This window comes from Haemorhous mexicanus, chromosome 20 (genome assembly GCF_027477595.1).
Source record: "Haemorhous mexicanus isolate bHaeMex1 chromosome 20, bHaeMex1.pri, whole genome shotgun sequence".
Taxonomy (NCBI): domain Eukaryota; kingdom Metazoa; phylum Chordata; class Aves; order Passeriformes; family Fringillidae; genus Haemorhous; species Haemorhous mexicanus.
Genome location: NC_082360.1, coordinates 2264734 through 2280212, shown reverse-complemented (window position 1 = coordinate 2280212; position 15479 = coordinate 2264734). Strand labels below are relative to the sequence as shown.

Below are 15479 nucleotides of genomic sequence, written 5' to 3'. Positions count from 1 at the left end.
TAAAAACCAGATGAATTTTCATCTAGAAAGTTGTACCTGAATGATTTTCAAGTTCCTGCAATGTTCTGCAGAGGAGGCAGGACTGGAGAAGGACAATGTGCTGACATTGCTGCCAAGGAGATTTACAGGGGCAGCATTCTCTGCTAAGAATAGTTAAGCACAAAGGATAAATTGCCACAGAAATTTTCAAATGCCTGTCTCCAGAAGCTTTAAAGAAGAGATTAATGAAACATCTGTAAAAAAGCAATGTAGCTTTAGTTTATCCTGCCTAAAAGAAAAGAAGGATTTGATGACCTTTTAAATGGGTCACACTTTTCTCTAATTCAGTGGCTTTTTCTCATCTTGAAGATGAGGTTTCTCCACTGGTATTTCAGACACAGCATTTTTTCTTTCCCTCTGGGGAAATCTATTATTTAATCTCAAGTTTCCTATTTCATTTGTTGATCTCTGTTTTACTGTCTCACCTGTGGATATATGTTGCACATAAAAATATGATGATAAGAGAAAGAAATATTGAGTTCAGGATAACAGGAATTGCATCCCAGAGGTGCCCATTTCTCTCATTAGCTTCCAGGACTGCTGTAGATCTGTGTCTGAAATTTACTGAGATGCCAGAGTCATCCAAATGGATTGGATCTAACGAATCAGAATAAAAATGCAGCTGGTGCTTTTCCTCTGCTTTCAAATAATGTGGTTCCAGGGCTTACTGGGTGCCAGAAGTTAAAATAATTGGCAGAATATGAAATTGTGGCTTACAAATAGGGATCAGGGATCTTGCAGCTCATCAGGTGGATTTATTTACCAGATATCCAGGAGAGGACATACAGCTTCTGGAATGGTTAGCATGAGAAAAACAGGCAGCTTGAGATTTAAGAATGGATCTGGGTGGATTCTTACTGCACAATTATTTAAAAAGCCCTTGCCCACCTAGAGCACTTTATCTGCTTGCAAACCAGTGTAAGAAACAGTCCTGAGGAAGCAGCATGTGGCAGAGACTGCCAGGCTGTGCTAGTGACCTGCAGGCTAAGGAAAACCCAGTGAGACCCTTGCATAAATTGGATTTTTCAGAGGACTTGTAGGCATCAGCCAAGTATGCTCCTGGACGAGGTGGAAGTTCTTCCATCACACCCAGGAACAGCATGAGATGGGTAAAAATCTGTTGGAAAAAGAGTTAGGGCTGACAAAAAGCAGAAAGTCAGATGAAATCAGAAATCATTCCTCTGCTAGTGAAGGTGTTAGGGACACATCCCTCACAAAGAAATGAGTGAAACGAGGGGGAGGAATCGAGATCTTGTGCTTTGGTCAAGGGGTTGAGGCTGCTTCTGACAGTGGGCTCCAGACTCCGGCAGCTGCTTTGTTCCCCTGCTGGACTGAAGGTGGCACTTTCAGCGCGCTGTAAGGGACAAAGACAGACTTTCCTGAAGATTACAGGGGAAAACTCACTGCTGCCTGCAGCCACCAGTAGGATGGTGTGGGGAATATGGAGCCAGAATCTCCTCAAATATGCACAGCAGAAATGAAAAAGGTAATGGACACGAACTGGAACACATGGCATTCTGATTTGGTACAGGAGATTGTTTTTCTACAATTCTAGCAGTGAAGTTTTGGGACCTGTTATTAATGAGGAAATCTCTTTTTTTTTTTAGTATATTCAATACATACACAAAAACCTTTCCTCTCTTACCACTAATGGTTTTCTTCTGATTTAATTTTAATTTTTTCTTCTTATTTAATTTCATTTTGGGACCTGTTGCCAATGAGGAAATCTCTTTTTTTTTTTTTTTTTTTTTTTTGGAGTATGTTCAATACTTACACAAAAACCTCTCCTCTCTTACCACTAATTTTTTTTTCTGATTTAATTTTTTCTTCTTATTTAATTTAATTTTGGGACCTGTTGCCAATGAGGAAGTCTCATTTTATTTTAGTATATTTAATACATACACAAAAACCTCTCCTCTCTCACCACTAATGGTTTTTTTCTGATTTAATGATGCTTCTTTGTTATCAGCTCCACCTTATCACTGGTTGTAACATGACCTGTTACAGATCCTGCTGGCAGAACAAGCTCAAACTGTATTTATTGCCTGAATAAAGGGAGATGGGGATTTTTCCAAAGGCAGAGCTGCTCAGCAGGCTGTGTAGGAGCTCTGCCCCCCAGAGCTCCCAAGAGTGTTCCCCAAGGGGCTCAGGAGTGTTCTGGTGTCCAGCCAAGCAGGCAGATGGCTCAGCTCCACGAGGAAGCTCCATGATCCTGATCTGTGATGTTTGCAATCATTTCCACCTCCCCATCTTTAATGTGGTTATGGATTCTTCATGTAGAAATGTATAAATCAAATTTTGATCCTTTCTGACTCAGTTCCCAGAATGATTCCTGGAGAATTCTGTGGGGGAGTTGTGTGCTGTCCACAAGCAGGTATTTCTCAGATTTCAGTTTGCCTCCTTATGAATCTTCCAGATTTCATTTTGCCTTCTCATTTTAAGTCAGTGTTTACACTGAAAGCTGTCCCCTCTACCAGCCTCCCTTTCACAGCAAATCCACCCTGTGTTTGGTGAAACTCTTGAACCATGAGCTGAGGTCGTGGAGAGATTGAACCTTTCATTAAAAAAACAACATTTTCAATTCTCCAACATTTCTTGGAGAGATTGAACCTTTCATAAAAAAATTACCTAAGCCATGCACCACATGCCTTATTTGCTGCCCTGCTTCTCGTGGGTTTTGGTTTCAGGATGGGATTTTTTACAGTGTTTTTAATAAAGAATCAGGGTGGAGTGATGCTTTAAAATTCTAACAAACTCACATGCTCTCTGTCACTTAAAAACTTAAAAACAAGACCTGGGGGGAACCTGTCTCACTGTTTTTATCTGAACTGAGCCACCTGAATCTTCTTTTCCAATACCAAGACTTCCTTGAAACATCCACAGAAATATAATTTCTTTATTGAGAAAAATAAATAATACTACACATTGATACATTTTATTCATTAACACTGTTTTGGTCGGATCTGGGATTGTGATTTACAGAATTCTCTGAGGTCTGGTTCAGCTTTACAGGACTGAAATAGTGGCCAGGTGGCGCAGACTTCTCAATGCATGTGCAGGGTCATCTGTGGTGTTTTGGAAAGAGTTCACATACACATTGCAAACCTTCTCTGGAGCTGTGTGCTCAGGAAACTTGTACTGAATCCTAAAGCTCCTTTCCAGCTTTTTTCTTTTGTGCTTGAATTCCAAGATGGTTTTTGTATATTTGTTAATAGTGGTGACAGCTGCAGCCATGCAGCAAGCGAAGGAGGTCCATGCAAGGCTGTGAGCAAAAAAGCAAAAATTATCAGAAATTAGCAGGGAATTTTCATATTCAAGTCCTTCAATTTTATTTTTGAAAGCACTGTTTAGGTGTGATTGTGTTGGTGTGCATTAGGGAAAGATGAACAGGCTGGATTGGGAAGAAATACTCCTGGTCAATGACCATTTACAGACCTCTCCATATTTATTGCAATATCTACATTTAACATACTTGTTTTATGATGAAACCTTACCTCCAGTTTCTCTATTTTAGCTCTTTTTAAACTTTACTTCTCTATTAAGCTTAGAGCTTAATATCAGAAAGGAGTTTTATAAAAAAGAAGGAATGCATAAAAAGTTAAAAGGTGCAGTTATTAAGAGTATAAATCTCACAGGGGTGCATTGAGAAAAATGTGAGTTACAAAAAGTGTTAAAAAGAACAATTAAATATCTGGGTCAAGCAGGTTCAGAGCATTGAAATGCATTCCTGAGAAAATGCATGGCACAGTAAACAGAGAAAAAAGGACATCAACTCTCAAATGTTAGAAGTAAACCCCTGAGGAGACAGAACTAAAAACTATATTGAAATACAGTTTGATAAAAATGCATGAAATTAAAGGCAGCATGTCAAACTATGGCCAGATGAGCATGAATGGGAGGGTGCAGCCAGGTGGGGTCAGGCTCTCCTCCCAGGGGACAGGGCAGGAGGACACAGCCTCAAGGTGCACCAGGGGAAGTTTAGAGAGATATTAGGAAATAAATTGTTCACAAAAAGAGTGGTTGGGCATTGGAATGGGCTGCCCAGGGAGGTGGTGAAGTCACCATCCCTGGAGGTGTTTAAGGAAAACCTGGAGGTGGCACTCAGTGCCATGGTTTAGCTGACAAGGTAATGTTAGGTCACAGGCTGGATTTGATGACCTCAAATGTCTTTTCCAACCTGGTTAATTCTGTGATTCTGTGAAATATTCCAGATCCAACAATCTGAAGCATACATGTGATAGGAAAATGTCAGTCTGGATGACTGAGGCTGGAGGAGTTTTATTCAACTTGGGCAAGAAAATTGTCCTAGGAGGTGAGAATGCTAAACCTGGGTTTGGTGTGTCTGGAGAAGAACCTGTGCTTCATCAAACCTTGGTTTGGTGTGTCTGGAGAAGAACCTGTGCTTCATCAAACCTGGGTGTGGTGTGTCTGGAGAACCTGTGCTTCATCAAACCTTGGTTTGGTGTGTCTGGAGAAGAACCTGTGCTTCATCAAACCTGGGTTTGGTGTGTTTGAGAAGAGCCTGTGCTTCATCAAACCTGGGTTTGGTGTGTCTGGAGAAGAACCTGTGCTTCATCAAACCTGGGTTTGGTGTGTCTGGAGAACCTGTGCTACATCAAACCTGGGTTTGGTGTGTCTGGAGAAGAACCTGTGCTTCATCAAACCTGGGTGTGATGTGTTTGAGAAGAACCTGTGCTTCATCAAACCTGGGTTTGGTGTGTCTGGAGAACCTGTGCTTCATCAAAGCTGGGTTTGGTGTGTCTGGAGAAGAACCTGTGCTTCATCAAACCTGGGTTTGGTGTGTCTGGAGAAGAACCTGTGCTTCATCAAAGCTGGGTTTGGTGTGTCTGGAGAAGAACCTGTGCTTCATCAAAGCTGGGTTTGGTGTGTCTGGAGAAGAACCTGTGCTTCATCAAACCTGGGTTTGGTGTGTCTGGAGAACCTGTGCTTCATCAAAGCTGGGTTTGGTGTGTCTGGAGAAGAACCTGTGCTTCATCAAAGCTGGGTTTGGTGTGTTTGAGAAGAACCTGTGCTTCATCAAAGCTGGGTTTGGTGTGTTTGAGAAGAACCTGTGCTTCATCAAACCTGGGTTTGGTGTGTCTGGAGAAGAACCTGTGCTTCATCAAAGCTGGGTTTGGTGTGTCTGGAGAACCTGTGCTTCATCAAACCTGGGTTTGGTGTGTCTGGAGAAGAACCTGTGCTTCATCAAACCTGGGTTTGGTGTGTCTGGAGAAGAACCTGTGCTTCATCAAACCTGGGTTTGGTGTGTCTGGAGAACCTGTGCTTCATCAAACCTGGGTTTGGTGTGTCTGGAGAAGAACCTGTGCTTCATCAAACCTGGGTTTGGTGTGTCTGGAGAAGAACCTGTGCTTCATCAAACCTGGGTTTGAGAAGAACCTGTGCTTCCTGCAGGGCACCTGGACCTCTCTGTACTCTCTGAGGGATGGCAAATACAAACCTTGCAAACTTACACATTCTGGGCAATGTTTTAAGACAGCTGATTGACAGGAATGACACCTGATCACTGAACTGCACCCTCAAAAGGGAAATAAGGTAAAGCCATTGCTTGTGAATTAGGTCTAATTCATGGAACATAGGGTGAAGTGACCAAAATGTGGTGGAAGAACCAAATATAACCCAGTTAGTACCCATAGGACCAGCCATAATCCCAAGTGTGAGGTCTCCAGTCTTCAGGACCAAGATTTACAGTCATTTGAAACACAGTTGTGTACATCATGTGAGCAACCATGCCCAGAAGACCTAAAAAATACAATGTTATGATAACATTAGTTATTTGGTCCTTGGCAACCAACCTGACAACTAAATGAAAAATGATAAGTTAAAGATAGCAAAAGCCACAAATCTAAAATTCAAAATGGACCGCATTAGGAAATAATTAATTGAAAATAATATTTACCCATAAAATTGTGCTTCACTTGGTGAAATGGAGATGCCTAACTGTACCTGCTAGCACGGTGACCACAGCAGAGAAGGCGTTGATCTTCAGCCCATCAATGACAGAGCTGTAGTAGCATATTTCTACTGCCATGAGAATGTTCCCAGTCAGGAGCAAAACCAAGTAGAGAAGCTCTGCTACAATAGACAGCCATAAAACCCCTGCAAACCAAACAGCACTGATATTAGCAGCAATCATTTCAGATTTTCCCCGTTTCCTTCTTCATTTGTATTGTTTACACAAAGTTAAACAGAAGCACAAGGGCTGTGAGGGTGCTGTGATGATGAGAACATCTGTGGAGGACTTCAGTGCCAATGGACACCCCAAATTATAAATATTGGAAAAGCAGTTGCATGTTTGTTTTCACCATTTCCTTCTTCATTTGTGTTGTTCATGCAAAGTTAAAGAGAGGCTCAGGGGCTGTGAGGGTGCTGTGATGATGAGAACATCTGTGGAGGACTTCAGTGTCAATGCCAAATTGATTATAATTATTGGAAAATATTTTTAATTATTTTGAAACGCATCGTAATAATTTTAATTAATTAATTACTAATTAAAAATTCAAATTATAAATATTGGAAAAGCAGTTGCATGTTTGTTTTCACCATTCCCTTCTTCATTTGTGTTGTTCATGCAAAGTTAAAGAGAGGCTCAGGGGCTGTGAGGGTGCTGTGATGATGAGAACATCTGTGGAGGACTTCAGTGTCAATGCTAAATTGATTATAATTATTGGAAAATAATTTTAATTATTTTTAAATTAATCTTAATAATTTTAATTCATTAATTACTAATTAAAAATTCAAATTATAAATATTGGAAAAGCAGTTGCATGTTTGTTTTCACCATTTCCTTCTTCATTTGTGTTGTTCATGCAAAGTTAAAGAGAGGCTCAGGGGCCGTGAGGGTGCTGTGATGATGAGAACATCTGTGGAGGACTTCAGTGTCAATGCTAAATTGATTATAATTATTGGAAAATAATTTTAATTATTTTTAAACGCATTGTAATAATTTTTAATTAATAATTATTAATTAAAAATTCAAATTATAAATATTGGAAAAGCAGTTGCATGTTCCTGCTAGACACTTAGTGCAAGGTGGGACAGTGTGGTTTTATCCTCAGTAGCTACCCTAAAATCACCATAAACTGAAGTTAATATAAAAATAGCCAAATTTAATATAGAAAGAATGAAAGGTAATGTGAAAAGAACCAAAGGCAATATAAAAAGAACTGTTGGTGTCATGGTTCTGAGTGCAGAGAGGAGCAGCAGGCCCAGCTAACAACCTGGAGGCCATGCACACACCTGCACTGCCTGTGGGTCCAGTCAATCTGTAAAATCCTCCCCACAGGCTTAACATTCAACCCAATTAACATTCAACATTCTTGATTTTTTTTGAGCAGAGAAAGCCTCCATGAGGCCAGACAGCCTCCAGGTTTCACTGAGATTCATTTCCCTAGTTATCTGCTAATTCCTCTCTCTTTGGAGATCTGGTAATTACATCTTATGCAAGAAGTTAATCCTCCCATGGGAGTCTCCCTGCCTGCTGTCTGACCTTTAGCAGGCTGATGTCCCAGGGCCAGGAGCAGGAGGACTCCTCGTGTTCAAATCTGCTGTAGCAGGATCTGGAAAATGGTCTTTCCCAAATGTAAGAGCCAAAATGAGGGATGTGGGACTGCAGGCAACTCTCCAAAATGCAGTTTATTGTACCCAAGGTGTCACAGCAGCCCAGGGTGGTGGGTGACAGAGCTGTGCCCACAGCTGCCAGCTCCAGCTGCAGGCAGGCCTGGACACCCTGAGTTTAGGTTACAAATGCATTTTATACTTTTCTTTGCTGAGCATCTTCACACAGCAGAACCAATCTATCCCTGAACTGTTACCTATAGCCCATCATAACTCCTGTAATTACCATATTCATGTTCCCATTCTCCAATCACTCACAGTCAGTACATTGCAGTTTAAGCTAGAAGTTGTTTTTCAGCTTTCTTGCAGTGGGAAATTCTGAGACCTTTTTTCTACTTGCCACATTTGCTGCCTTGTTTGCCTGTGCTCTCTTTCAGCTTGGTAAAAACATCTTCTTGTTTGGGGTGGGTTTGAGCCATACAAACCCCTTCTCACTAACACACCCTTTGCCTCCTTGGTGATCCAGTCAGACTGGCTCAGCAATTCTTTCCTTCCCTATCAAAACTTGCTTCCATCTCTATTCCTTCATCAGACTCTACATTCAAAAATCTTTTTGCCAAGCACACACATCTGTGAGACTTTCTGGTCAAACTTACATCCTTCCCAAACTTTTTAAAAAGCAAATGTGTCCTGAGACACCTGGCTGTAGATTCAAGCAGTGATTTCAGGTGAAGATGTAAACAAACCATCATAATTTAAAAATTGAAACACTGCTGAGACACATCCTCGGTTACCAGACACCACCTAGGGCAGGAGACAAAGTTTGTGTGGTGTGGGACTCCAAATGCTGCCTTGGACAATGTCTGTGGGGCTTTTGTGATTCATGGGCCATTCAGACATGAAATTCTTGGGCCAGGCTATGTGTGGGTGTTCTTGGACATGGTTTGTTTCTCCAGAAAATCTGTCTCCGTAAAAAATTGTGATTTCCATCAGGAGCTCCAGATGTTGCATTGCCCAACACTTCTGGCTGCTCCAGCTGTGAGAGTTTGCATCTTCACGTTTTTGGGGCAGTGAGCCCTGGTGAGAAATGCCCTGAACAAAGGTGACCAGCCCTGAGTGTGGGACCCAGGGGAGGCTGAGCCTGCTGCAGCCTGAGTTTGGATCCCAGAGCACCCCCAGCCACGTGCAGAGCTCAAACCCTCCTGGGCAGGATTCCCACACAGGATTTCCCTGCCAGGGGGAGATTTCTGGTTTTTAGGCACCTGGATGCTTCTTGGCTGTCTCCACTGGCCTGCCAGTGCCTGGGACATTTGCTGATGCTGTTCAGAGTCGGTGTCAGCTCTGTGTCCACCAGCACTTCTCCTTGGGAGGAACTCTCAAAACCACCCCTCCCTTCTCTGTGACTGCACCCACATCTCATCTCTGGCTTTTTTCTCATGCTGCAATATTCTGTGATGCTGTTAGGGCACTGTGCTGAGCTGCAGCAGGTAGAGAGAAGGCTGGCCTTCAGAGGGTGAGTATTTCTCCTTCTCCAGGGTCATAATTTGCATCTCCAGGCAAATACTCCAGTCCCAGAATGCTGGGAAGAACAAGTTTGGGGTTTTTTTCTGGATCAGCCACTTGTAAAGTGATTGGTCCAATCAGATCAGTGATGGAGTGATGTTTTCCTGCTGGGGATCAAGAGGGAGGCCCAAAGCAGCACCTGCAGGATTGTTTTGTGAAAATACTTGAAATATTCTGTATTAAGAACTATAATTCTTGATTAAGAATTAATTATTCTTGATTAAGAATTACTAAGTATTCTTTGAAAGAAGAGAAGGGAAATGTGTCCTCACAGCCCTGAGTGAGGCACAGGGAGGGGATTCAGACTCCTCCAAGGCTGGTTTGGGGCACAGCACATCTCCCTCCATCCCCTCAGCACACAAACCTCCTGGCTGGGTGTTCACACACTGCCACAGAATTCCTGGCTGCAAGCATGGAGGTGTGAGGAGACAGAGAGCAAAAATACACAAATTTTGACTTCCAGTACCCATATTCCAATTTCCAAAGCCATTCACATCCAAGTGGTGTCTCTTCAGAAAGACATAGATTGATATTGTAAGCCATGTCACCTTCATTTTGAGGTTAGAAAACTAAACAAAGGACAAAAAATACTCTTTGGGATTAAAGCAAGCATTTTTGAAATGGAATAATTTAACTTAATGCAGAATACTTATATTGGTAGGTGTGATCAGGAAAGTTTTGACTGCAGACCAAAAATATGCATATCTACCTCGATCAGAAGCTGGAGTCAGGCTGATGAAGCTTCTACATTTCTCACCTAAAAAAGAGAAAGAATTAAATCAAATTCAGGATTATTTTGTACTCTGTAATGATCTAAAGAAATGGTTTAATAGAAAGAAGAAAATGCAAAATCTATCACAGAAGCAGAAAGTGAGACAATCAGGAGAAGCTGGTTTTAGTGCACACAGCGACCCTGGTACATCAAATTTCTCCTGGGGTGTGACCAGAGTCCTCACAGACTATTTCAAGGTAGAACCAGAGCCTGGAAGACCCAGAGAAAGGCTGTGAATGGATTTTCATGGGGAGGTGGCTGTGAGAGCCAGGAGAGGCAAATTCCTTTGCAGAGGTGGCAGCCTGGGCTCAGTCCTGGTGTCAGGGCAGAGCTGCTCTCCTCACAGCAGCAGGGCTGCTGCTCACACAAATTCCCTCTAAGCTCCATTCCAATTTCTTCCTGTAAGCTTTGATTCCCAAACCCACATGACCCCCTGCCCCCCACACAGATGCTGTGAACAAAGCTCTCGGAATTAATTCTCTGATCTGAACATGCTGGGTGGTTTTTTCCAGCTCCTAACTGCACCAAGGCAGAAAACATCAGCTTCCAAACTTGGGCTTCCAAGCAGATGCTCAAATTACACAACCCTGGGAGCCACAGCATGGATAAAAGGTGTCTTTTGGGCACCTTTTGCTCTGATCTTTGACATTTTCCCCTTAAAACTGCCTAACTTACAAGAAGTTCTGGTAGAACTGGACCTTCAGGACAGGTGACTGTGAAAATATTTGCATTTTATGGCATAGGTGACAGCTGCTTTGATTCCTCTGAAGTTCTGTTCTAGCTGGGCTTGTAAACTGATCAGAGCAATAAAGGGAAAAATTCAATGTTGATCTGGTTTTACAATAAATGCTAGAATTCTTGGACCAGCAATTCCCTTATACAAAAATACAAAATTTGCTAGAAAATGTCTGTAATGGCAAGCTAATTTTAATAATAATATTTACATATGCAGAGTGAGCCCCAATTAAATGCCACCACTTATAACTAACAAGTCTCCATGTCATGTTTTAGCAGGATGAAAATAATCCTCTTCTGCTTTGATTTATGCAAGGTGAGATCACAGGAAGAAAGTAGAAATACTTGTGCTCAAGAGGAAATCCAGGAACTAATTTAGATCCCACAGATATATTAGTGCAAATGATTTTATAAATAAATAAATAAAAAAAAATCAGTTTGCATTTTTTGTGTTGCTACAGGGGATCAGAGGAGTTATGTAAAGCAAGTATCCATTTTGGAATAAATGGAATAAAACCACTGGAAAATGCAATGCTTTCCTGTTAAAGTCATTTAACTTGCTGTTATGGTGAGTAGAATAAAAACCAAATAATCTTCATCTGCACCACAACCTGTCAGCTAAATCCAAACCACAGCCTGTCACCTTCGTGTTCTTGGCAGAATTTATTAGGAATTTTTTAGGAATTGACTAGACACCCCTCTAAGGCCCCCTTTTCCAGAGAAGAGCAACTTTTTCAGGACACAAACACCCAAAAATCCATAACCAGCAGCCAAGCAGAGGGGACGGGCACGCCGAATAAGCGGGAAAAACCATGCTCCCTTCATTTAACAAATCCCCACGGGTTTGCTCACCTTCTTCATTGATCATTTCCTCACAGGAGTACCAGATACCAGCATGGAACTTCTTCTCCACGAACTTGTCATCCCCAGTCTCCCAGATGTACTGCACAGCCTGGCTGCCGTTGCCGTCGGCGCTGTTGAAGCGGATGCACAGGTCCCCTTTGCTGTCTCCCTTGCAGAAAGGTTTGGCCACTTTCCTGGTCCCCTGACACCAGTAACTGCTGCTGAAAGCTGTGATGGAGAAGACTAAAGAGAGGAAACTCAGAGAAAATGCTGCCGAGGCTCTGTGCCTCCTGTCTGCCTCTGGGATGGAGGGTGGCATCTTCCAGAGGTGCGCCAGAAATTATTCCTGAAATCCCCTTCTGCACATTTCTACACCTGCCTGCCTTCACCATGCCATTCCTCATCCCTCCCAGAAAATTGTGCTAGCTTGGGAGTTTAAGGCAGAGAGCAGAGATCTGGGCATGACCAGAAATCATGTGGCAGGGGAGATTAAGAATAAGGACAGTGTTGCTTGGCAGCAATGTGTTGTGGAAGGAATATGAGGAAGTGTGGCAATAAATGTTCATTTGCCCCAGGAATCATTCACAGAACACAGCAGCACTGGGAGCACCCCAGTGTGCAATCAGTGAAGTTTTATTTATACAAACAAAGCGTGCCTGCTTACCTAGATCAGAGTCACACTGATGGAATCTCTCTTTCTGAGCTAAGGAATAAACAAAATCTCACAGCTCCAGATGTGGCACTGAACACTCTGAATTGAATACAGTTGTGGCTCTTGCTATAAAAAAACTCATAAGGAGCTAAAACTGGTTGGTCAGCCACAGCATTTCACAGCATGCAGCACTAGAGAGGGCACTGCCTCTGTTCAGAGCTCCACCAGTGACAAATAATTATTTGAAAATAATTAAATAACCTGACTTTGCTCCTGATGGTTTCCTGGGCACTGCCCCCACGAACACACCACACAAGTTTTGCCCAAGGGAGGTGAAACATTAGAGAAATGCTGAATTACCCTTATTTGATATGAGCATCTTCTCACTCTGTGAAATAGCATTTCTTTTCCCTCCATCTAGGAAACATTTCCCACCTTATGTCATATATTTTGTTTTTTCTGCCCGTTTGGTGATGTGAGTAAGTTATACAAAGAACCAAAAGGAGCTGGGGTGTTGGAGTAATTCACTGCCTAATTTTACAACTGTGAAGGCAAAACATGTGCCCTGGGGGAGAATGGTTCCTCAGGACAGACACTGAAGTCACATATGTACCTTCTAATGAAAATAATTTGGATTTTCAAGACAACTCTCTCCCCAAAGATGTCAGAGCTGGAGAAGCAGATGAAACTCAAGGACAGCAGGATCAATGCCTGCTGCAGGTTGCCATGAAAAGCTCAGCTTACAGAGTGCAAGACCAAGCAGGTCTGGTCTGCAAAGGCAGAGCAAATCTCACAACCCAAAATCCAAATCTCACATCCGAAACCCCAGATGTGTTTCACAACCCAAAATCCAAATCTCACAACACAAAATGCAGATGTGTCTCACAACCCAAAATCCAAATCCCACATCCCAAACTCCAAATCTCACAACCCAAAATCCACATGTGTCTCACAACCCAAAACCCAAATCTCACATCCCAAAACCCAGATGTGGCTCCAGCCAGGAGTTGTTTTTCCCAAACCTTTGTCTCCCTGCATTTTCTCAAGGGTGTAGCCCTTGTGAGAGCAGGAGTGGGAGCAAATGTGAGAGCAGGAGGAGAGGGAAATCCTTCCAAGGATTAAACCCTGAGCTGTGCTTTGGTTCCTGTGACTAATCTGGAATCTGACTAATCACTTGAATTACATGTGGCTGTAATTAAATGTATTTTGAGACCTGTGGAACCACTGGTGCCTTCTGGATGACACCTGCAGCCTGAGGTGTTTCACAGAGGCAGGTTTTGCTCATGCCCTAGCCATGCTGGGACCACAACTTCCAAATCAATTGTTAATTCAAGAATGTCTCTGTTTAATTGGAGAAATAGGAGAAATTTATTGGTTAGCTCTGTCTAAACTGTGAAAAAAGAGAGAGCAGAGGAGCAAACAGGTTTGCTGGACCTTCCTTCAAGGTGCAGTGGGTTGTGCTGAATAAATCTGAGAGCTGTGTGAACAGGATGTGTGCAGGTGGCACCAGGACAGCCTCGATCCTCCTGGCAGCTGCAGCTTTGGAGAAAACACTGAACATCACAAGAATTGTAGTGAAAATTCACTCCTGGGAGCATACTTTATTTTTTATTTACATTTAGATTGTTCACTGATCCTGCACTGGCTGTGCACGTTTGACAAAACATCATCAAAAAGCACAAAACCAACTTTTAGTGAGCTGTTTTCTGACAGAAAACCAGAATCAGCAAGGTTCCTGCACAAGGTTTTACTGTGTTTTAGGGTGTCATTTATTGGTTTATGAGGTGTGTGTAAATATATATAAATGTATCAATATATATGAGTGTATAAATATATATGTATATATAAATATGTGTATAAATATATACATATATAGATATGTGTAAACATTTGTGTATAAATATATATGCAAAATGTAGAAATATAAGTATAAATATAAAATAAATGTAGTATATAAATATTAAATGTAAATGTAAATAGAAAATAAATATAAATTTAAATATAAAATAAATAGATATGTGTATAGATATATGTGTATAAATATATATATAAAATATAGAAAGATAAATATAAGTAGAAATAGAAATATAAATATAAGTAGAAATAGAAATATAAAAATAAAATAAATGTAAAAATAGTATATAAATATATAAATATAAAATAATATGAATATAAATATAAAATAAATATATATGTATAAATATATACATTTATAGAGATATGTATAAATGTATGTGTATAAATATATATGTAAAATATACAAATATAAATATAAGTAGAAATATAAATATAAAAATAAAATAAATATAAATATAGTATATAAATAATACATGTAAATGTAAATATAAAATAAGTATAAATAGAAAATAAATATATATGTATATAAATATATATGTATAAATAAATGCATATATACAGATAATCATAAACATATGTGTATAAATATATATGTAAAATATAGAAATATAAATATAAGTAGAAATATAAATATAAAAATAAATTAAATATAAATATAGTATATAAATATTAAATATAAATGTAAATATAAAATAAGTATATATTGAAAATAAAAATATATATATAAATAAATATGTATAAATATTTATTTAGATATGTATGAACATATGTGTATAAATATATATGTAAAATATAGATATATAAATTTAAAAAATAAAAGAAATATGAAATAGTATATAAATATTAAATGTAAATGTAAATATAAAATAAATGTAAATAGAAAATAAATATATACATGTATAAATATATATGTATATAGATATGTATAAATATATGTATGAGTAAATATAAATATAAATATAACATATAACTAAACTATTAATAAAACATAATTTATAAATATAAACATATAAATATAAATATAAATAATATAAATATAAATATAAATATAAATATAAATATAAATATAAATATAAATATAAATATAAATATAAATATAAAATCTATTTAGTTATATAAGTATGTATGTATGTATATATGTATGTATGTATGTATGTATGTATGTATAACTATATATATGTGTTTTTGTGGAGCTGGATTGCATTCTGGAAACATCACTGACAAAATTCCTTCGAGGGACAGGCTCAGCCCTTTAGTGTTTAAATGTTTTAATGTTTTAATGGTTTTCTGCCTCCTCATTGGCTGCTGGAGGAGCTGCAGGAAGCAGAGTCCTGGCAAGTTTAGTCTGAGCTGTCCCTGCCTTCAGTCAGAAAAACCAGAGCCAAACACTTCAGGAGACTTCCTCACTCCTTCAGAAAGGGCACTCATGCTACAGCAGCACCT

At 39.9% G+C, this 15479-nt stretch overlaps 1 protein-coding gene across 1 annotated transcript; it reads right to left on the bottom strand.

The window, feature by feature from the left end:
* Positions 1-3045: 3045 nt before the first annotated feature.
* On the bottom strand, positions 3046-11846 carry LOC132336729 (germ cell-specific gene 1-like protein). The gene is made up of 5 exons (XM_059864507.1): positions 11537-11846; positions 9887-9934; positions 6004-6156; positions 5688-5799; positions 3046-3301 (listed from the first exon to the last, which is right to left on the bottom strand). Exons 1-5 carry the CDS (start codon positions 11844-11846, stop codon positions 3046-3048), a joined length of 879 nt encoding a protein of 292 aa, XP_059720490.1.
* Positions 11847-15479: the final 3633 nt, after the last annotated feature.